At 44.1% G+C, this 23,307-nt stretch overlaps 1 protein-coding gene and 1 long non-coding RNA gene across 8 annotated transcripts in view; one reads left to right on the forward strand and one right to left on the reverse strand.

Annotated features, from left to right (window-relative positions):
* The window catches only part of LOC131810433 (uncharacterized), a 43,954-nt gene extending 33,365 nt beyond the window's left edge, over positions 1-10,589 (reverse strand). For 2 of the 3 annotated variants that reach the window (XR_009345575.1, XR_009345574.1), the window contains exons 1-2: positions 9,769-10,589; positions 4,297-4,482 (exon numbers count right to left, since the gene is read on the reverse strand). This is a non-coding gene — a long non-coding RNA (uncharacterized LOC131810433). Of the gene's footprint in view, positions 1-1,028; positions 2,354-4,296; positions 4,483-9,768 lie in introns of those variants that run through there. The other variant, XR_009345576.1, reaches the window with a different exon arrangement.
* UBE4B (ubiquitination factor E4B) overlaps positions 1-23,307 on the forward strand; it is a 121,424-nt gene that overhangs the window by 57,898 nt on the left and 40,219 nt on the right. Inside the window, exons 4-12 of one of the 5 annotated variants that reach the window (XM_059138394.1) lie at positions 3,212-3,299; positions 4,321-4,465; positions 6,276-6,504; positions 6,969-7,382; positions 8,130-8,270; positions 14,874-15,015; positions 15,869-15,969; positions 17,145-17,259; positions 21,180-21,263. In XM_059138394.1, coding sequence (XP_058994377.1) covers positions 3,212-3,299; positions 4,321-4,465; positions 6,276-6,504; positions 6,969-7,382; positions 8,130-8,270; positions 14,874-15,015; positions 15,869-15,969; positions 17,145-17,259; positions 21,180-21,263 — 1,459 coding nt within the window. Of the gene's footprint in view, positions 1-1,651; positions 1,729-3,211; positions 3,300-4,320; positions 4,466-6,275; positions 6,505-6,968; positions 7,383-8,129; positions 8,271-14,873; positions 15,016-15,868; positions 15,970-17,144; positions 17,260-21,179; positions 21,264-23,307 lie in introns of all 5 variants that reach the window. The other 4 variants (XM_059138398.1, XM_059138395.1, XM_059138396.1 and 1 more) reach the window with 4 other exon arrangements.

Raw genomic sequence — 23,307 nt, forward strand, 5'->3', positions numbered from 1 at the left:
CTAATCCCCAACGACCGGAGAGTTTCTGTGGGATGCGTCACATAGATCATGTTTTCTGACAGGGACATTAAATTAGGTAATTAATAGAAGGAAAAATCCTAAAAATTTCCTCATACAGTTGGCAGTTTTTAAAACAGAGCATGCTTCTAAATACAGATCAAAGAAGAAATCATAATGGGAATTTGAAAGGATCTAGAACTGAACAGTAAGAGATATTCCGTGTTACGGACTGTATGTCGCAGCTAACGTCCTCGGAAGAAAATAGAAAGCTGTAATATATTATAAATGAAACGGAGAAAAAGAGAATATAAGTAAGTCTCAGAAATAAAAACCCTTTTCTGGGAAGACTCTTTCCCTGCATATGTGCATGGCCGACCCCTCTCTGGTCTGTTTTCATGCGGCATTTCTCCGGGAGGCTCACCCCATTTAAAATGGAAAGGCCTGCACCCTCAGTTGCCCTTTCCTTAATTTTTCCATAGCAGTTATCATTGTACGATATGTTTCACTTATTATGTTCATTGGTGTCTTTCTCCCTCTAACTAGAAGGTAAGCTCCATGACACAGGGGTCGTTTTGTCCCTTTTGTTGGTCCCTCGAGCTCTCTGACAGCTAGAACAATGCCTGCATAGAAAGGGGATCTCGGTCATGTTTGTTATTAAAAAAGAGAATTCTGTGAAAAAAATAGAAATGCACAACATGCAAATAAACATGAAAATCTGGATGAAAATCAAATTCCTGGAAAAATGTTCTCCTAAAATTGACTCAAGAGGAAAGAGAAAACCTGAATGATCAAAAACCAATGAAATAAATCGAATCAGTATTTTTAAATTTTCCAAAGTAAGCTCCTCACTCGTATAATCTTATGGGCAGATTCTGCCATTCTAGTTATACACAAATTTTTCCTGATAATCTTAAAAAATAGGGAATAGTTACCGACCCAATTTACAAAGCTTGTAGGACCTTAATATCAAAACCAGACAAGAATAATATAAAAGAAAAAAATTACATGGTAATCATGTTCATGAATGTATTTGCAAAAATCTTGAAATACTGACAAATCAAATATTACAACACATAAACAGCAGACAAAGCTTCTGTGGGACTGGATGCCAGGATCGCGGTTACTGTGGGCCTGCTTGGTTGTGGAAGGGTCATCGGGTGCTCTTGGAGTGCTGGTAATGCTCTGTTTCTTGATGCGGGTGCTGATTACATCAGTATGTTTCTTTTGCGAAGCTTTATTCAGCCAAACACGCAACGTCATCTGTGGTTAGGTCCGTACGGATATTTCAGTTATAAGTTTAAAGTAATAACATAACATGAGCAACTTGGGTTTATCTCAAGCGTGCAAGGGTATAGCATTAGTGAATCTATGAATATCATTCTGCACGTTGTATATGGAAGAGAAAAGCCGTATAATCTTGGTAGTTGGAAAAGTTTTATAAAAGCCACAGTCCGTGATAAGAATCTTCGCAGACAGGAAACAGAAAGGTGCCTCCTGAATTAGCGATATGGCAGAGACAGAGTTCAGTGAGTAGACGGGGACCAAGTGACTAGTTTTGTCCGGTAGACTGTGAGTGGAAGTGACATGTGTCACTTTTAGGTGAAGGCAGTTGAGCCGATTCCTCCTCCATCCCTCTCTTCTCTTGCTCCAGTGACCTTGGAGGCTGTGTATTGCAGATGGCATAGATTAAAGATGGAGTAAGGATGCTTCACTCTCACCAGACTTTGCGTAAGCAAGAAATAACCATTATAGTGTTAAGCCTCTAAGATTTCCAAGTGTGTGTGTGTAACCACAGCATAGCCTACCGTATTCTGACTAATATAAAGGACGTCTCTCAAGAAACTACAGCAACTCTCATAGTCTGGGATGAGAAATTAGAAACACTCCCTTTAAAATCAGGAAAAAGAACAAAGGTGGCTGCTCACTCTTTTTATGTCTGATCGACACGGGGATCCTACCCAGTGCGATCAAATAAGGGTTAGAGTGGAAGAAATGAAGTAGTTACTATTTGGAGAAGAAATGGTTTTCTACCTAGTAAATCCTATGTGTAAGTAAATAAGTTGTTTCTCAGAGGTCTCAGAGTTGTATTACTATGGACTAGCAACAAGAAATTAGAAAACTTAATTTTTAAGAGGTACCATTCCCAATTTCATTTAAAAACATATGGTACCTAGGTATAAATTTAGCAAAAGAAGTGAAAGACTTGGAGAGAAAACAGTGAAAGTTTATTGAAAGACCAGGGGTGCCTGGGTGGCTCAGTCAGTTGAATGGCTGGCTCTTGATGTCTGCTCGGGTCTTGATCTGAGGGTTGTGAGTTCAGGCCCTGCACTGGGCTCCGTGCTAGGTGTGGACCCTGTGTAAAAGAAAAGATTTATTGAAAGACCTTGAAGAAGATCTAAAAACTTGGAGAGAGATGCTTATTATGGACTCAAGAATGTAATGAAATCCTTTCTCCCAGTTTGATCTCAAGAGTCCATAAAATTCTAGTGAAAATACCAACAGGATTTTTAAGAAATCTGTACAGCTGATTCTTAAGTATGTGGGGATGAGCCAGAGGCCAAAAATGGCTGACTCTCCTGAAGTAGGAGAGTAAGGTGGAGACATTGACCCAGCAGATATCAAGATTGACTGTGAAGTATTAGAAGTAAGATAGAGTAGTTTTTGTTCGGGGACAGGCAGATTATCTAATGGAACAGAAATGAATATCCAGAAACAGACCCATACTTGTATACATGGCTACTGGACCTGTGAGAGGTGATTTCATATTAGCATAAAAAGGATGCTCTTTTCAATAAATGGTGCTGGGAAAATTATTTATTTAATGTGGGAAAAATTAATATATGTGCTTGACCAGATTTTTGTAATCAGGCTCTGATTGTATATGTGCCATTTAAAAATGATATGTACAGAAAATAACCTCTAATTTGCTTTCGAAAGTGAGCCTCAGAAAATGCCAACTTAGGAAAAATATCTCCAGCAAGTGTAAAGACAGAATGTTTACATCTTAGTATATGAAGAGCTCTTAAAAGTCAATCAGAGAAAATATTTATTATTATTTTGCCTTCTTGACTGATTTTGACTTCTTTGCTTTATTATTTTTGTCTTCTTGACTAATTTTGACTGATAGTTAAGAACGTCTCCTCAACCAGGAGCTATGACATTGGGTGGATTTATAAAAGGTAAAAGCCTTATTTGTCTTTTATACTTAAAGCATGTCCCAGGTGGATGTGGATTCAGGAATTGAAAATATGGAGGTTGATGAAAACGATCGAAGAGAAAAGAGGAGCCTCAGCGATAAGGTTGGTAAGAAATGAAGCCCTTGCTTCTGTTTGTAGAACAGGTAATATAAATGCCCTTTTAGTTCTCCCATCTGCACGGTTGATCCGAGTGAGCTGCCCCAGGTCAGCAAATTCTGTTTAGGTGACTCTTTTTTTTTTTCTTTTTGGGAGGAGAAATGGGGAGCTAAGATTGCTCTAATGGAAGGAGAGCTCACTCTTTCATCCGGGCAGATCCTGCAGTTAGCTTGGTTTCAGACCCATATTTTTGTCAGTAGATGGAGTTGGTAATGAGAAGGAATTTAGCGCTAATTTGAACTTTTTCTGTTGGTCTTTTGCTTATGCAAGTAGGTCATCAGATCTTCCGTAGTATTCAGAGGAAAATGGCTGGGAATTGAAGCAAGAATACGTGAAGTCCAGTAGCACTTAGAAGCTCATGTAAAATACGAGGTCTTTATATTTTGTTACCATCTGAGTTTAGTTCCCTATAGTTAGCCAGAAAGACCTGTTCTGTTTTGGCGGATGTCCTGGGGGTAGACCTGGCAGAGACCGTTGCGTCCCTTCCGGTGTGGTGATTAGGAGTGTTCCGCAGCAAGGGGTGGTCACCTGTTGTACTGTGGCCTTCTAGTGGCGCGATGCTTTATTTTGTAGAGTTCTTACGTGTTTCCAGAATTCTTTTATATACATGATATTTTATCTGTGACAGAAACTAGTGAGTAACATTAAATTCTGGAAAAGATTTTGGATGAAAATGAGTTCTGTGCTGAGGTTATCCTGGTTCTTTGGCGTTTGGGAAAGGAAACGCACAGGATGTATATGCATCCTTTATCTAATTCCTCCCTTGGTGATTGCAGTAATGTCCCTGCTCCTTTGTCCACCCCTGTAGAGAGTTGTAAGCGGATGAAACCTCCATGTGGTGCTGAAGTCAGAGTAACAAGCTTATTTTCCCCTTAGTCAGTGGGTGAACAGTCGTATGCATTTCTAAAATATCCCGATTAATAAATGAGTGACTTGAACTTACCCTGCAAATCTTCTCCCTCACAAGGAGCCTTCCTCGGGTTCAGAAGTGTCCGAAGAGCAGGCCTTGCAGCTGGTCTGTAAGATCTTCCGCGTCTCCTGGAAGGACCGGGACAGAGATGTCATCTTTCTTCCTTCTCTTTCTGCACAATTTAAGCAGAACCCAAAAGAAGGTAGGAATCTAGCTTCACTGTTAAGAGAAAACAAGAGTGTCATATCTTCGCCCTTCTGTTACCCACACTCACTTTCTCTCGCTTTGGGGTTAAGTGTTTTGACTACAGATAGAGTTCTTGATGAGGACACTGCTGTTTGGCCACTGTCCACGGATCTTACTGATGAACCATTTTTTTTTCAACTTTCATGATTCCTCTAGCAGAAAACTATATAAATAAGTTAACGTTCTCCATTATTTCAGAGTTGAAGTTAATGTCTCTAATAAATAGGAGTCCACTGGACGGTCTCCAGGGGTGCTGGGCGAGGTGCTCGGATGACCTGTACTTGCTTGAAGTGCCAATCAGGTCATGTGCAGACCGTGGAGTAAATCTCGATCAAATTGCTTAGCAGGCTAAAACATTGATATTTTGCTGTGTTTCCAGGATACTATTTTAAGAGGCTACCCTAAACCGCACTTCTGTAACAAAGCAGTAAAACTTCTAGCAAGATCGCAGCATTTCGGGCACTGACACTCTTCTTTTGACAGAAGTCATTTGGAATGTGGAAGAGATGGGGTGGTGTGCTGTGTGTTCCTTTCATGTCACTCGACCATGACCTTGCTCCCTGATGTATTCCTGGGGCCTAGAAGTGTGCCTGGCACTTAATAATCCCTCTGTAGAGGTACTTTAAATGAGTGAAATGAAAAGAAGGTTGTCTTTCCCTTTTTTGTGCTGCCCATCTTCCCTGGCAAGAAAAGTCCCCCATGTTCCTGGCAGATGGGTAGTTCACTTCTGATTTTACTGGGATCTTATTACTACTATGGTTAAAGATGTGAGCCTGTGTTTCAAAAGCCTGCCACCACTTCTTCTTCGTCTTCTTCTTTTTTTTTTTTTTTTTTTTTTTAAGTAATAGCTACTTTTTAATGAAATGTTTAGTACAGAGAGAGAAAGAGAGTGAGCAAGTGGGGCGGGGGGAGAGCAAGACTCTCTACCAGACTCCCCGCTGAGCAAGGAGCCTGACGATCTCACAACCCTGAGATCATGACCTGAGCCTAAATCAAGAGCGGGTGCTTAGCCGGCTGAGCCACCCAGGCACCCCCTTGTTATTTTTCTTATTGTAAACCTTAGAATTCTTAAATCTGTCTTGTACATATATAAGTGACTATTTTTAATAGCCAGATCAGATAAGGTTTACAGTGTTACAGCTCTCATGTATTTAGTGATATTTAAAATGTATCTGAAGACCTGCGGTAAAGCATTTGGGAGCTTCGAAGAATAAGGAAGGAGTTAGAAAATAGAATTTGTTCCAGAAGGCCAGATGGTGACTAAATATTAGAACCTTCGTAAAAGATTTTGAACCTGGCATTTAGTGGTTTTACTGTGCATAATACGTTGGTAGGTGAAGAAATGTGAACCCAGCTTTGTTTCTAGAACGATAAACAAAACAGATAATATATATGAGCAGTGATTCTCTTTGGGTGCGCTCCAATTCTCTTTTCTTTTCTTTTTTTAAATATGTTTTGTATTTCGGCATAATTTTAGATTTACAGAAGAGTTTTGGAGATCGTGGCAGCAGTTCCCATACGCCATTCACCCAGTTTCCCTAATGTTTCCATCTTATGTAACCATAGTCTGTTTGTCAGAACTAAGTCATTACTATTATCTGAACTTGGGCTTCGTTTGGATTTCACCGGTTTTCCCGCAGCGTCCTCTCACTGTTTCAGAATCCAGTCCGGACGCCACACTGACCCTCTGGTTCCCTTTGGCTGATTCAAGGACTGTGTATGTGAAGAAGCATTGTAACCTCTTCTTTATTCTGCCTTTCCAACAGTGTTCTCTGATTTTAAGGACTTGATTGGCCAGATTTTAATGGAAGTGCTAATGATGTCTGCTCAGACCAGAGATGAAAATCCCTTTGCCAGTCTGACGGCCACGTCACAGCCAATTGCAGCGGCAGCTCGGTCACCAGACAGAAATCTCATGCTCGCTACCGGCTCCAACCCAGGAACTAGCCCCATGTTCTGCGGCGTGGGTTCCTTCGGTGCCAGCTCTTTCTCTAGGTCAGTGCGGTTCCTTGTGCAGAGCGAGCTCGGTAGTAGAACAGCCAGGAAGTGTGTGAGGGCAGGGACCGCTCCCTCAAGGGCCTTTGCCAGTCAGAGGGCGGCATGTGTTGTATTTGGGTGGGGGCACTCCGTCGTGGCTGGAGAGCTTGCCTTTTCCAGATAGGGTTGTCTGGCTTCCCGTGGTGAGGCTGTTGGTAAAGTTTAGAAGCAGATGGCTGGATATAGTACATTATTCTCTGGAAAGGAGGCTTTAGCTACCGTAAATGTAGCCTCAAGATGGGCACGGAAGTCGGATTAGAACCATTTAGATGAGTATCTGAGAGATTCGTACACCTGCATGTTTAGAGATACGAAGTGTCATCAGAGTGTTCTTTAAAAGCGTGACTAGTTTCCGTTTTAGTGATTTACCTCAAGTGTGTCTTCAATTTTCTCTTCTTTCCTCTCTTTCTCAACTGACTCAGCCTCTATGAAACTAGCCCAGCCCCCCGTTCAGGTTTCTGGAGCTCGGCGCCGGTCAGGAGTCCGTCCTTTGCCTCCTCCCCTGCCCGGGCAGCCGGCCTGACGGCCGGGCCCGCCACTTCCCTCAGCCCGCACGCCGCGGCTCCTGGGTCTGCCGCAGGAAGCCAGCCCTCATCTCCACGGTATCGCCCCTACACCGTCACCCACCCGTGGGGGTCTTCAACTTCTCCTACCCCGCGGTCCCCGGGCATCTCCATTCTGTCCAGCTCGCCCAGCCTCCCCGCCCTCGCTAGTAGCCTTCAAGCGGTGCCCGCCAGCTCTCCCAGACAGAGACCCAGCAGCCTAGGGCCACCTTCCCTGGCCGCCTCGCCCAGTGCCGCAAGCAGACGTCCCTCAGCCCTAAGGATCTCTCCTAGGTATTTATTCAGCAGGAGAGCTGGGTACGTGTTTGCAGTGCAGGGAGAGGCGATTAACTCGCTTTGGAAGGACTGGTGTGTGACGCTGACCTCAGTTACATGTGTTTCCCTGTTTGGGGTTATTAACCTGTGTGTGTAACCAGTCTGGTGGGCTCGCGCCCGAGTCCGTGCTTCTGCCAGGCTTTGATAACCTGAAGTGGTGGGTGTCCATGGTGCGTCCCTCAGTCTGCTCTTACTCCTCGCTCTTCCTCCTTCCTGTCCAAAAAAAAAAAAAAGGAGTCACTTTCCGTTTTTTGAAATCCAGTTCATGTGTCATTGCTCTTTACAGATGAGGTCCAGAGGCTGTGGGCAGTTCGACTTGAGAGTTGGGGCTCACAGAGCACTTTATAGCCCTCTGTACTGTGGTCGATCATAGTTGGAATACAGTTAGCCCCCGGGGTGGCAGGAGCAAGTCTGGGCCTGTGTCCCTTACCTCTGACCACTGGTCTGGGCCCGTGCTTGTGCCTTGACCCTTTGATTTGAGCCTGTTGGAAAGGAGCCCTAACAGAATGCCACTAATCCAATGTGCCTGGCCCCCCACCATGTACCTGCGTCTTTCTGTCATTGAGATGAATTGTTTTTCTGCATGTCCGTAACCAGAACTTTTAGCGTAACATTTAATTAAAAAGCGATAGTAGTTACAAAAGATTTCCACTTCTTGTTTTTTCCTTTGTTCCCTGATGACCTTTTTTGCTTCTGTTGTGGTAGTATGTACGACAGTCCTCTCTCCTTCCTCTTCCTCGCGCTTTCTGGCGACAGTAGTGATGAAGATGAAGAAGAAGATGGTGATGGTGATGATGAAGGTGGTGGTGGTGGTGATGAGTTTTCTTGTGTCCAGTTTGGGTCCAGGTATCGGAGGGATGGAGTCTCACCCCTGCATGTGCATAGGTGCTTAGGAACTAACTTTTATATAAGCCCTCACTAGGGCCGTGCTTCGAATCTTAAACAGGGCAGGTCAAACGAGACGGCCTGGAGAGGCAGGATGTGGCGAGCTTGCATGGAGTGAGGCGTTAGGACCTTACCTTACTCTAGGGTAAAGTGGTACCTAGGAAAGTCTTCCTCGTTGTTGCCTGGTGAGGTTGGAGGAACGCTTATGTGTAATCATTTATCAGAAACACAAACAGCAGATTAAAGATGAGTCATCAAGCCTAAGGTCTGAAATGAGGGACCCTTCGTTCATCTATGGCGGGTTTTCTTTTAAGCTGCCAGATGTGAGCAAACCGTACACAGTGGGGGCATGTTTCCTTACGTGCGGTTGCATGGACTGCTGCTACTTAGGAATGGCAACGGGGCTGTGTACGTGTGTGTGTGTGTGTTTCCCCCTCTCCTGCCCCAGCCGGGTGTGGCAATCTATTTAAGAGTGTGTGGGGCCATCCCGTCTGGTATAACTGATTCTGCTTCCACTTCTAACCTTAAATTTCACTGATCACCTCCTTGACCGCAGTGAAGCTAGATCCTTGTTTAGACAGCCTCTGGAATGACAGTCAAGGCTGACACTTAGTTCGTGATGCTGCTGAATGTTCCCCCACACCCCCGGAAGCCGTGTGAAAAAAGACTGCTTGGGTTCTCTAGGTGACTTTGGGCAAGAAGATATAATAGCACCTTCCTTCTGAACCCCTGACTCATTGTCTTACGATTTTGCTCTTAAATTGAAGTTTCCACTGGACTGATTTGGTATTTGTGCTCAGCACTGTTCAAAAATAACTCCGGGTTATAAATAGAGACGGCACTAGGCCTTAGGTATACTTCATTAAATTTGACAGCGTTCAGAAGAAACATTAGAGTACATAAGGAGAGAAAGGAATGCTGGTGCAGGGTTGGATATCGATTCAGGAAGGTTGATATTTGTATTGGGTTGAACGTTGTGTTACTGTTTCTCAAGTAAATTTCCCGAAGGTGGAAGTGTCTTTTTCACGTGGATAAAATCCTGCTGCGCCATTACAGTAATGCAGCAGGCATCCTTTTTAGGAATCCGTTTCTGTACATGATGGAAGTGCTTTGTTAATTGGTTTTACTGTAAATGGTGAGAGAAATGCTCTCTCTCCCTGGCCTATTTATCTCCAGCCTGCACTCATGAAGGTACCAGATTGTGTGCTGCTTTTACTAGCACTGGGCTCCTAGCATCCCAGCCTCGTCTCTGATCTAGATTCGGCAGCTACAACGGGAGATAACTGTGTAATGATAGCTCTAAATACTGAGCATCGCGGGCCAGACCCCGTGCCAGCACTCTGCACACATTATCCCTCTGTCCTCACAGCGGCCCTCCCAGCTACCATAAGGAACCCCGGGGGACAGGGAGGTCAGTCGCGTAACTAAGTTCGCGGCAAGGCCCGAGTCCGGAACTCACCTGCCGCACCCCACGCTGTGCTCGCGGTAGGGCTCGTGCTGTTCTCGCCCTCACTGGCTACCTCGCTCCTCAGTGTTCATGCTTTTACTCTGTTCTTGGCAAGGAAGTGCCAGCCTTTTACTCGGTAATTACAAAATTCCATTCAGTTGGCAGGTCCTTTGCTGGCTGTTAAAATGGAATCTGATCTCTCCAGATTTTGGCAACTTCTTAACTTTCTGAATCGCTTTCAAGCAGAATGTGAGAGGATGTAGAAAAATACATAACTGATTAAGCAAATAGGCACTCAAGAGTGCACGTAGGGCCAAAACCAAGAGGAGGTCACAAAAAACCTTGTTAATTTGAGTGATCAGGAAGAACCAGGTATTTTCTTGCCAGTTGATCTTCCCAGAATTTCATTTACATTCATGTGAGCAGTTTCTGCACCTGCGCCTTGCCCGGTGAGATGAGTGTTGTAGAAGGAGCAACAGGGGCCGCATCTGTCCCCCTCCGGCCCCCTGTCCTGCTCGCCTGGTGGCGCTGACAGGTTACAGTAGTTGGGACACACGTTCCAATGTTAATTATCTGTGGTGGGGATGAGGAGGATTAACTTAAGAAAGGCAGAACGTGGCTCCTGTGACGTCCTGTAGCCTCTGTGAGAGGAGCTTTTTGAATTCTGAGGATTGACCTGATGCAGGAGTGGAACCAGCAAAGTGAGAGAATCGTCTTGTACTGAAGATAACGTCGCATTTGCTCTGAGGAAAGTTTTTCCAAGTGTTTGCTGGGAAAGAAATCTATTTGTAACTGCTCAGATATTTCCGTGAAGGAGGCGGAATCTTCAGGGTCGGGAACCGGTGTGAGTAGAGAAAGGGACAGTTAGCAAATGATAAAAGATGGTCACATTCACCCCTCGTTTCTGCGGCCCGTCACTGCTTGGAGAGGAAACATGGACACACTCCCACCATGTGTGTCTCCAGACCCTCCAGGGACGTCCCTGCTCACACAGAGTAAAACGCAGAGCCTTGCCCTGACCCACGAGACCCTTGGTCTCCCGTACACACACGTGCACATACCACACGCACGCGTGCATTCCTCCTTTCCAACCTCACGTGCCTCCCCTCGCCTACACCTTCTGCTGCGTGCCACCCTGTTCTTTTTTTTTTTTTTTTTTTAAGATTTTATTTATTTATTAGAGTGAGAGAGAGAGCATGAAAGGGGAGAAGGTCAGAAGGAGAAGCAGACTTCCCACGGAGCTGGGAGCCCGATGCAGGGCTCAGTCCTGGGATTCTGGGATAGTGACCTGAGCCGAAGGCAGTTGCCCAACCAACTGAGCCACCCAGGTCACCCCTTGCCACCCTCTTCTTGACCTCACTTGGCATCGTCACTGATGCCTTAGGTCTTCGCGCTTACTTCCTCTCTTTGGACAGCTGTCCCCAAGATGACTGCCCTGACGCCCTCAGGTCCCCGTCTACAGACCACCCTCACAGAGGGTCAGAGTACACGTGATAGAAAGCACACATGCATACTTACTGCCCATCTCTGTCACCATGCTCCGCTTTCGTTGTTCTTCATAGCATTCCTGTATTGTTTTGGACTGTGCCCTGCTCTAGAGTATAATCCCCGTACCAGCAGGCTCTGTTCCATTCCGTGTGCTGCCCCCAGAGCCTACAACAGCGCCTGGAATACACAGCACGCCGTGAACATTTGTTCAGTGAATTCACACTGCTCGAACCCCACTGCTCTGACTTTGCCTTGCACTGAGAAAACACAGCATTCTCAAGTCTGCATTCAAAAAAGTGGGTTACATAGGAGAGAGATTATTCATGCCTTTATAGAAGAAATTACCAAGGAACATGTTTTCTCGGTACATTTCAAATGGGATTCGGCTTGCGCAGATCTCATGCACGTTGGCTCCCCAGAAGGATTCAGGTCTATTTCTATTATGGGAAGTAATCAGTTTGTTAAATTGGACTGTTGATGTAGTTACCAGAAAATGGCTCACACATTCTCCCAGAAGGAGGTATAAGTTTGTAGATACTCACAGGACTGGAATGTGACATATTTCCAATGTGGTATTCCATGTGTCACAGTTGTTAAAAGCATCATGACTTTCAGAATAACTTGTTTAGGGGAAAATGAAATGTTATTTTAAAACTCTAAGGATGTTTATTGCTAGCATGAACACATGCACACAAACACTACACCACTGCCTCCTTCAGCGTGGCATTCAAAATTGGAGTCCGGTGCTCTCACCTTGAACCTGAAGATCGTTGTGCGTTTTGATCATTGAGACCTGTGTGAAGCGTTGTTGAGACCGGCCACTGTTCATGCCAGAGGATCGTGGTTTACTTCCCCACCTTTAGGGCCAATCTTAAAATCAGTAATCTACGGACAAATGCTGGAGTTTATTCTGCATTTCCTATTTGGTTAAATTTTATTTCATTTTTTTAGTCGTCTTCTGTTCTTGAGAGTTAGCTAAAGTGTTTTTTGGTGTCTGACAGATGATCACCAAAATATACGAACTTCTTTTAGCTATGAAAATTCTCTAATATATTCTGGGTGCCTTTCATTGCATTGCCTGGCATGAGACAATCTTCTGTGTACATTGTCACTTTTCATGTCTCAGTGAAACAGCTGTGAAGATACCTCAGTTGGCTTTGAGGTGTTTTAAGTTAAAATTCAGTGGAATGTGTCAGGTGAGGATGGACCCTAGTTTTGGTGGCCACTGCGTAAGCCCACTGACTTCACGCAGGTGTTTGCATGCTGGCTGTGGGTACTGACCCTTTGCAGCTAGCAAGGACTTAACGGCATCAGATGTAAGACACTTTTCATCAGAAGTGTAAAAATGAGAAAAATTTGGGTCTTATTATCAAGGAGATGTATAATTGAAATTTTCATTTTAAACATGAGGCAGATCGGTTTTCATTGTTTTCTGTGAGAGGCACTCAAAGGAAAATTAACCTTAGTTGGGTCTGAGGAAAGCCTGTGTTAGTCAAGTTCATCTTCGGAAGTGCAGTGAATAATGATGGGCTGACATCAGACAGAAGAGGAAAGAATCACAGAGAGCTTGAAACTGAGATGGTACCGTAAGAAAATACCTCCCTTTCCCCTTTCTACTTTTGGGGATTCACCACACTTCTCATATTTGTGGATGAGTTTTGGTGTTTCTCATGGTTGCTTTTTGTCGTCCCCCGCCCCCCCGCCACAGTGCTTTCTTCTCTCCTCCGTTCTGTCAGAGCTGTAGAGCAGATTGTAGGAATTCAGATTTACTAGACTCTGGCCTGAAGGCCTTGGATTTAAAACTGGCATTGTTTTCATCTTTGTAATTTTAATACCATACTTTAATTCCAAGGTCAAATCTCTGAGCACCAGGGGTTTGAGCTGCACAGATCCACATATATGTGGATTTTTTTCAGTAAATACAGTGCAGTACTGTAAATGTATTTTCTCTTCTTTATGGTTTTCTTTTTTTTTTTTTTAAGATTTTTTATTTTATTTATTTGACAGAGAAAGATCACAGGTAGGCAGAGAGGCAGGCAGAGAGGGGGGGAAGCAGGCTCCCCATGGAGCGGAGAACCCAACGCGGGGCTCGATCCCGGTACCCCCAGGATCATGACCTGAGCCGAAGGCAGAGGCTTTAATCCACTGAGCCACCCAGGCGCCGCTCCTTTATGGTTTTCTTAACAGTATTTTGGTTTTTTTAGCTTAAGAATAGTATTTAAGAATATACTGTAAGAATACAGTATATGATACCTATACAAAATACATGGTAATCCACTGTTACGTTATTAGTAAGGCAAAATAGGCTGTTAGTCATTAAGTTTTTGGGGAATCAGAAGTTAAATGCAATTTTCAGTTGCATGGAGTTGGCACTCCTAAACCCTGTGTTGTTCAAGGGTCAGCTGTATTTTTCTAAAATTCTGAGGTCAGTTATGCATATATTCCAGAATTAGTTCATGTATATCTATGCATCTACCTGCATAACGTGTTGTTAATACCTCAATCCCTATTAGTCCTGTCGGTTTCTAGCCTTTAATTGTCTGTCCCAGTTGAAGTAGGCATGGGTGGGCCTTTCAAGGTCATGCTGTTCTTCCCATCCTTTGTCATCTTTCATAGGTAATTTTTTTGCTAAGTTTATGCTTTCTCATTTCCTTTTCATTTCAAAATGCCTAGCCTCTCTGGTGCCATGATTACTCTCTTTGTATCTTTCGCGTGTATCGAATAAATTTGTGAGCTAAACATCAGATTTGGTCTGTGACTTGTTGATGGCTGATCTCCACTTTCATTTCCTCACACCTAGCCCTTGAGAGAATGTTTGGCTTTGGTCTCGGTGAATAGTTGATTGCTCATCATACGAGCGCTTCGTGCTGTGTCCTGCTTCTGTTCTACAAAGCACTTCGGTTTGGTTTCCTTTAAGCCTCAGAGCAGAGGAGAAGAGAAGATTCTAGGGTCAGGGGACAGGCAAGCAGCACAGCCGGAATAGAACCCGAGTTGGGATAACCCTACACAGGATTTTCGTTTTGTGTTTACTGTACAACTTTGACTTTTTCATGGAAAGTTTTGGAAATTTTTACGTTAATACAAGTAGGTTTATGTTTCTTTCTGTAACTGGACGGTTCTCCTCCTCTGGTCCTATTGCCAAAGGCTGGCTGAAGGCTTTTGAGGTTATGCCAGAAGTCGTGAGAAGGGGTCTTCTTGTTCGCCTTTGTTACTTTACTCCTGCTGAGTTCAGTGACAGCAGTAGCGTCGTCTGGTCTCTGCCTCCGAGTCAGCTTGAGTGAAGCTGGGCCGGTTTGATTTAAATCCATGTGCTAGCCCTTCTAAGGCCCAGCCCAGTAACAGTTCCTAGTCCTCCTGGCTTTGACAGTGGCCATTCCCAGTAAGATAAGGTGTTGGGTCTCTGATCCAACTCTCTTCTTAGGTCAGTACGGTGTTTAGCAGGAGTTCCTGTTGCTGGACTCGGAGCAGGTGCAGTGAGCATCCGTTCCGGCCTCGGCTGCATGGGTGTCTGTGCTTTGTCGTGGGTGCAGGGATCCTAACGGGCTTTCTGCTACAGAAATGCAAACTCTGTCAAAATGATCCATTGAGAAGGGGTAAGAATCACCAATTTTCTGTTCTGTTCTCCGAAGTTTGGGAGCCTCTGGTGGGGCAAGTACCTGGGATTCCTACAGCGACCATTTCACCATTGAGACCTGCAAGGAGACAGACATGCTGAACTACCTCATCGAGTGTTTTGACCGAGTTGGAATAGAGGAAAAAAAAGCACCAAAGGTAATACGAAACAGATCCAGTTAAAAACCCATCCGAACCTGGTTATTTTTATGATAAATCATCATCTGCCCCCTTGGGGAACATTTCTTCCCTTAGTCAGTGAGGGAAGTGGTTCTCCGGCATGTGTTATGTGCCAGGCGCCGTGCTGGGAGCTCAGGGCGTTAGCAGTGAACGAAACACACAAAGAACTCACAGAACGCATGTCCTCGTGGCAGGAAGAAGTGATGGTGCCAAGTGCCGTTGCCACCAGGGTCTTCCATGGCCCTCACAGTTTCCGATAGACTGTGACAAGTGCTCACGGAGGGACCACCGACCCTGGGCTCCGTCTCAGGGCTCAGATGTCACGGTTGTTCGGTTGACCTAGTGTAGGCAGAACTATTTTTACTGTACAAAGAGGCAAATGCACCTCAGAGACACTGAGTGATTGTCTGCAATCACATAAAAGTCACAAAAACGGGATTTAAACTCCAGAAGCTGTGCTTTTTCTCCTGTTTCATGCCAACTTTATTATTTCTTTCCGTATTCGTTGTCCACTTCTAGTTTCCCAGACTAGTCCACTTGTCCACCTGTTAGTTATGTATTTGTGATGGCCTCTCCGGGGTTTGTCGCACTGAACCTTAGCGGAAGCAGAACATGGGTGCCTCACTCTCCCGCTCCCTCTGCTCTGACTGTGGAGTTGGGCGGAGGCAGCACACGGGGACGATATAGTTACTCTAGTTTGTTTGTCACGAGTCAAGCAAGAGAAAAGTGTGCCACGTCCTGGGGATGGACGTCTCCTGATTCTTGTCCGTTTTCAACAGCGCAAGCGTATTCTGTTGGTTTTTGCGGTCCTGACCTTGGCCTTCTCTTTCAGACGTGCAGCCAGCCGGCAGTCAGCCAGCTTCTGAGCAACATCCGCTCGCAGTGCATATCCCATACTGCGCTAGTCCTGCAGGGTTCCCTCACGCAGCCAAGGTAGGAGGAACCGGGTGCACCCGGGGTAGCAGGGAGAGGACTCTGTCTGTCAGCAGACGTCGGGCTGTCCGGCCGACTTGCCTCACCTTGGATAAGGCACTTTCTCACCTGCAAGATGAAAGGGGTTGACTGGATGACCCAGGAGGTCCTGTTCTTTCTCTGTAACACCAGGAAAATGAAACACTCTCTGTCGGCTTTACTTCTAGACCACTGTTGACCTAGGTCAGCATCAAGGCTCCTTGAAATCAGGGGAGAGCTTTGAAAAAAATGTGCAGGTTCTCACTTTCCATGTATCCTACAGTCAGTTTCTGTTACTCGGTGATAAATAATAGTGGGAGAGCAGTTCGTTCAGGAATCCCCCCGAAGTACAGACTACGTTATTGATTGTTTCGGAGGGTTCCATCAAGGTTTCGAGTTCAATGAAAAGAGTATTTATGTATTTCACTTCTTTTACTTAAATATCTGAAGAAATAGAAGGAAGGAAAAGTGATGCGAAAACACCTAAGGAAGAAATGGCAAAGTCACAACATTTATTTGTTCTGGTTCTCTTCTATTACTCTCTGTTCCAGAACCATCTGGGTTTGAAACTTGTCAAAAAGAAGGAAAAGGTGGGGGCACCTGGCTGGCTCAGTCAGGGGAGCGAGGAACTCTTAATCTCCCAAGGTCATGAGTTTGAGTCCCACATTGGGTATAGAGATTACATAAATAAATAAACCTTCAAAAGGAAAAAAAAGAAGAAGAAGAAGAAGAAAGAAAGGATAAACATCAAGATCATCAAGATCAAAACCTCAAGAAATATTCTGTGGTTAAAATTAACAAGAGTTTTATTTAAAAGTCCTCACCCATCGCTGATCTTTTTCCTTTCAGTTGGCTGCATCATAAACAAGTAAAAGAGACCTATAATGCTTCATTTTGGGGGTAATGCTTTATTTTTTAAGGGCTCGACTGTAGGAAAAGATGGCTTCTTTGAAACTTTCTACAGTCTCTTCATTCAAAAGACCAAAAAGCGATGATGAACAATTTAAGGTTGGTCTTTTGCCAAAATTGTTGTGTAGAATATTTGAGAGATTTAAAGTTTGACGTTTGGACACTTCTGCCGGCGTGACAGCCCGTGCGCCGTATTGTCACACACTGATGAGCTGAGCTGTCGCGGTTTGCCTCTTGTGGGTTCGCAGGTCCATGCAGCAGCCGTCCTTCCTGGTGCCGTATATGCTGTGCAGGAATCTCCCGTATGGCTTCATGCAGGAGCTGGTGCGGACCACTCACCAGGATGAAGAAGTGTTCAAGCAGGTGAGGCTTTGTGAATTTGCTGCTGGCACATTTAACATAGGAGCTTCTATGCCAAGGCTGATTTCTCAAGACACTATACTGAAAACTTCGGTTTCAGATTTTGAACACACTTGTGTTCATTGCTCAGAGAGATCTACCTAAGATTTCTCTCTCGAGATAACCAGATTGACAGCTGCATGGTTCAGATCATTTGTCCATTTCAAGCCGTCAGGCAGCGAGTGTTGTAAGCAGTGCTGAGTGCCTTGAGAGGTAAGAAGTCACCTGAGGCTCTGTCCCTGATGTCAAGGTGCTTTCAACACAGGCATACTAAGAGATGGCACACGACATGACGTGCATTTGCCAGTTGAGTCATGTCGAAAATTAGTTCTCCAAGTTTGCAAAAAGGAGATTAGTAAACCAGCGACCAAATTAGCCCAGGGCAGTCTGCATACCCGACGGGATCTTTTGTCTTCTCGCCACTCAACTGGGAACGATGTCTCATATCTTGCTAATTACTTCTTTCATTAAGTATTCATGCAGTTTTTATATCTCACTGTGTGAAGTCAAGTGAAAATGCAGATTTGGGATATTTAGGAATAAAGCTATTTAGTCCGAAAGGTTTCTTCTGAGGTGAAACTTTGGCATCATGCTTGGTCGCTGTGTTCCAGCCTGTGTCGTGACATGAACACTTTGCCACGGCAGCTCTCACACAAGCCGTTTCCGGTGATGGAAGGATTTTTATGACACTTTCTTATAATTTACCGTATGATTGTTTCTTTCTACACAGAACAAAGGCAGTAGCTCTAAGTGATATGATTGATTTTTTTATACCTAATATTATTTGTAACTATTAATTTGAAATCTCAGGAATTGTGTTTTTAGCAGTTTTCAAAATGTTAGTAAAAGAAGAATCCCAAAGCAAAACTCCTAGTTAAGCGTCATGACCGTGTTAGGAATTCATCGACTGCTTTTCTTAGATGATGGTCTTGTTGACTTGCAGGAATACTCAAGGCAGCATAGTGAGCTTTTCCTCTCTGGAGAGAGAAAAATGAATTCTGATGAAAATAAACAACTGTTAGGCTCCTGAGGGGCTCAGTCAGTTAAGCATCTGACTCAGTCCAACTCAGGTCTTGCTCTCAGAGTTATGGGATCAAGCCCCAGGTTGGGCTCCACTTTGGCATGGAGCCTACTTAAAAAAAAAAAAAGAAAGAAAGAAAAGAAAACAGAGAATAAATAACCATCTTGGAAGGTTTAAGGGGAGCCATCTGTTGTTTACGTGACATGCATTAATTAGAGTACTTTTCTGCAGCACCCGGCTGGCTCAGTCAGTGGAGCATACAACTCTTGATCTTTGGTTGTGAGCTCGACCCCCACATTGGGTGGGAAATAACTTAAAAAATAATCTTAAAAAAAAAAAAATGAGAACACTCTCCCTGTTGTACAAGACATCATTTGAGGAACCCAGAGTAGCTTTAGCTCTGTAAAATCGGCCCCGTGATCAGCTGGAAGGGCTGTGTTATGCTTATCTTACTCATAAAGAAACTTACACAAACGTTGTGAAGTGACCCCTTTTTTTTCAATTGAGATGAAATGCGCATAACATAAAACGAACCAATCCAGTGGCTTTTAGTGCATTCGCAGTGTTGTGCATCAACTGTTGGTTTTTATTTTCCTCCGGGGGCTGGGGCAGACGGGGGTAGGGGCAAAGAGAATCTTAAGCAGGCCCCACGGGGTGTGGGGCTCGATCTCACAACCCTGAGATCATGCCCTGAGCCAAAATCGAAGAGTCGGACGCTTAACCCACTGAGCTGCCCAGGTGCCCCCCACTGTTTCTTTTTAATCATAGCATTCTGATGCCTCTTCTGCCACTCAGTCCTGATCACTCCTTGTCTGTCTTTGCATTACCATGTGCTTTTTTCTTAGAGAGAAAGGATGAGTGAGTGGAAAACAGCACTTCACTTTTTTGTCTGAAGAGTTTGGCAAATTTTTTTTTAAATATTTTATTTATTTATTTGATAGACAGAGATCACAAGTAGGCAGAGAGGCAGGCAGAGGGAGAGGAGGAAGCAGGCTCCCCGCCGAGCAGAGAGCCCGACATGGGGCTCCATCCCAGGACCCTGAGACCACGACCTGAGCTGAAAGTAGAGGCTTAACCCACTGAGCCACCCGGGCGCCCCAGGAGTTTGGCAAATTTGACCTATAAATCTTTGAAACTTCCGTCTCCTTTTAATGTTTGAGATGTTCACAGATAAATAAATAGTAGTTAGAATTTAGGATTGGAGATGAATACTTATATTTTTTGTCATTGCTCAAAGGTGTTTATTTGAAAACAAGAGAATCGTTTAAAATACCCAAGTCAGGGGCATCTGGGTGGCTCAGGTGGTTAAGCATCTGCCTTCAGCTCATGTCATGATCTTGGGGTCCTGGGATCAAGCCCTACATCAGGCTCTCTGCTCAGTGGGGAGTCTGCTTCTCCCTCTCCTTCTGCTCCTCCCTCTGCTCGTGCTCTGTCTCAAATAAATAAACAAAAATCTTTAAAAAAAATTAAGTCACATGAATATTATAATGCTTGACTATTTGAAAAATATTACAGCTAGACTTGTCTATTATAAATTAAATCCTACCTGCAAAAGAGGATAAGTCTACTAGAAAACACTAAGATGTTTTCTTTATAGCATTCTGGAAAAAAGTTTTGACATTTTTCTAGATGACCAATTGTGAAATTTATTTTGGTGATTTGGGAACTTCAGTTTTGTGTTTCTGATTATAATATTGTCACCCGCCCATCACCACCCCTAAGCTTTACCTGTCCATTTTTAGCTTCTGACAGCATATTACTTCTATCCTGATGGTTTTGAGTTGCAAAAACTGGGAGGATCTCTTCCAGAGCTATCTTTTTACCTCAAGACACTCCACAGACACTTTGTAATCCAGAGCACCTTTCTTTCTTTCTTTTTTATTTTTTTTAAATCCTGGGCTCCTTAAATGACCAGGCTACACAGTACAATGGGATGAAATTAGTAGGAAAGGGAATTTTTCAGATTTCTTAGGGCCTTTATAGAGCACTCCCATGTCAGCTTGTTGACATTTGGGGTTTCAGCTGTTGTTCATACCATCTTCTCCTTAATGTTACTGGTCTGGAATCCCAACCAACTCCCTAAGTGAGTCGGTCAGTGAGTGCATGGTGACATTTGTAGATGAGCTACGCTGAGCAAATTGTGCATGGTGACAGGGTGCCCTAGTGTTGATGGTAAACTTGGGAAAATAAATCCGGGTGCCCTCGAGCTCTGGCTTCATGTCCGTGCATACATTTTACAAACAGAGGTAAGTCATTCTAGTCAAGTTTTCTTTTGCGTACTCCACATTTACCAGCTACCTCTTTGCTCTGTGTAATTAAAGTTAACGAAATGATGATAATATCCGTTACTGGCGTCTTTTTCTTGTTCTCTTCAAAATAGGGAACGGTGGAAAGAATCAGAAGAAAGTGGGAGAGTATTTTTAAATACTGATAGAGTTGAGATGATACTGGAACATTTAGTCCAGTTTCTTTATAGATTGTAGTTGCTTGGTTATCGGAAACATAGTCATTGTCGAGATGTGGAGAATTTAGTAGACTAGAGTGAGGACCCTTGGGGACTTCTATAGCAGCCTCAAAAGTTGTGAGTTTCTGTTGAGTCACTCGGAGTCCTGCCAGAGAATTGGGGCTTGCCAGATCCTGTTAACTCCGGAAAATTCAGCTAAATATATTACTTTATGGTTAGCCTCGTGGAAGGACAGAGCCACACTCCGTGGCCGGATACCAGACTCCTTTCTAAACAAAACAGCTTTTCCTTGGGGAAGGTGGAAATGCTGAGACATTCAGACTCAGCACTTTATTTTAGCACGCCTCCTGTTCTTACGTTTTCCTAAACTTACATTTTTGATTTCTTTTTTCCTTACAGATCTTTATCCCCATTTTACAAGGCCTGGCCCTCGCTGCCAAAGAGTGCTCCCTCGATAGTGACTACTTCAAGTACCCCCTCATGGTAAACCTTTGTTCTTTCTCTTTAAGCCGTTCAGTAAACGCTTTCTCCCAGATGATTTTAACATGCACTTTTCTTTAAGGTTATCAGCCTTGTTTTCACACTTAAAACCATAAAGCGCTGTGCTGGCCGCACAGTATTTGGTGTGCAGGGATGCATCAGTGAAGACGGGGAGGTAGCAGCCCAGGACATATTCCGCGCATGCGAGCCTTAGGCAGGAGTCAATGATACAAGCGCCGGAATGCTCTTGGCCTGATGTTGTAGCTTAGGAAAAAGACGATTCTTGGTGGATCCTTCTGCTCCTCCTGGCAACAGGCATACCATAATCAGGATGAAATTTTGTTATTAAAAAAAAAACCAAAAACATGTCAAGCAGAGAAAGACAACTATCATATGATCTCCCTGATATGAGGAAGTGGTGATGCAACATGGGGGCTTAACTGGGTAGGAGAAGAATCAATGAAACAAGATGGGATTGGGAGGGAGACCAACCATAAGTGACTCTTAATCTCACAAAACAAACTGAGGGTTGCTGGGGGGAGGGGGTTTGGGAGAAGGGGGTGGGATTATGGACATTGGGGAGGGTATGTGCTTGGGTGAGTGCTGTGAAGTGTGTAAACCTGGTGATTCACAGACCTGTACCCCTGGGGATAAAAATATATGTTTATAAAAAAATAAAAAATTAATAGATTATCTAAAAAAAAACTATTATAAATACAAGGAGGACAGTCATACTAGGAAGAGTAACCCAGCTTTATGAAGTGACTTTCTTTTTTTTTTAATCTTTTTTTTAAATATCCAGTCTTCCTGTCTCCTTTTATTTTTTTATTTTTTTAAAGATTTGACAGAGAGATCACAAGTAGGCGGGGCAGGGAGGGGGGAATCAGGCTCCCCGCTGAGCAGAGAGCCCGATGTGGGACTCGATCCCAGGACCCTGGGATCACGACCTGAGTTGAAGGCAGAGGCTTTAACCCACTGAGCCACGCAGGCGCCCCATGAAGTGACTTTCTATAGAAAAATCTCAGAGTAGTTTTCTTGTTTGCCTTCCCCATTTCCTTCAGGCTTCCTGTGGGAAACTGCTTAGCTCATTCACGCACCTACAGCAAGCGTAAATTGTGGACAGACCTTTCTCTTTAGACCCTCATGAAGGGCCTTGACTGCTGTGAACACACTGGAACCAGAAAGAAAAGAAAAGGCCCCTTTCTTTCTGAATTGGTTCCTTGGAAATTTGGAGAGAAAAATACTTGGACATATGACTAAATATTTTTCCGTCTAAGATGTGAAGGAAAAAAATAACAAAATACGTAATTAGCTAACTCAGTGAATGAATACAATCTTGTATAAATTGAGGCCCTGATTAAATCGATCTTTTTACTGACTTGATTCCGTCTTACATTAAGTCAGTGCTCACTGAGGACCTCTTCTGTGCCAGATACTTGGGCTAATTAGACAAGGCACCTCTCTACTAATTGCCCCTGACCCACTGCAGAACTCAAGTCCACAGCAGTGCAGATGACCACACCGTGATCAATGCTAACACGGGTGAACATGAAGGGGGCCTGTCTCTGTTTTAACCAATCAAAATGGAGCTAAGAGGCGAAGATGGTATCGGGAAATTAGAAAGCAAAATGGAATTCTTTTAAAAAACAGCTTTGAATGGATTTATGTCAGGGCTCTTTCTGCTGCCCCTGCCGTTCGGGTTTCTAATAAAATTCTCTTAATCCTTCGGCACATTATTCTGTCTGTGCCAGATAAGAGGAAGTGAAACCATCTGATTGTTTGAGTCCAGTGATGAAATATTCGAGTGCACATTCGTTCTCAACGAATGATGTAAATGTTCCTTCGCGGTACTGTTAGCTTTTCTGTTGCGGTCTGAACGGCTCAATGTTTCAGTAAGGAGCTTTCAGTGTCAGATATCAACAAAATGTCCTTCTCGGTCAAAAGACAAAGACCTCCATTATGGCAGACAATAGCTTTATTTTATACCATCACTGATGCTTGTCCAGCGGAGAGAGTGCAGTGCGAGGAAAGATCATGGGAGCAGGAA

The sequence above is a fragment of the Mustela lutreola genome, chromosome 10, assembly GCF_030435805.1.
Source record: "Mustela lutreola isolate mMusLut2 chromosome 10, mMusLut2.pri, whole genome shotgun sequence".
NCBI classification, from domain to species: Eukaryota; Metazoa; Chordata; class Mammalia; order Carnivora; family Mustelidae; genus Mustela; species Mustela lutreola.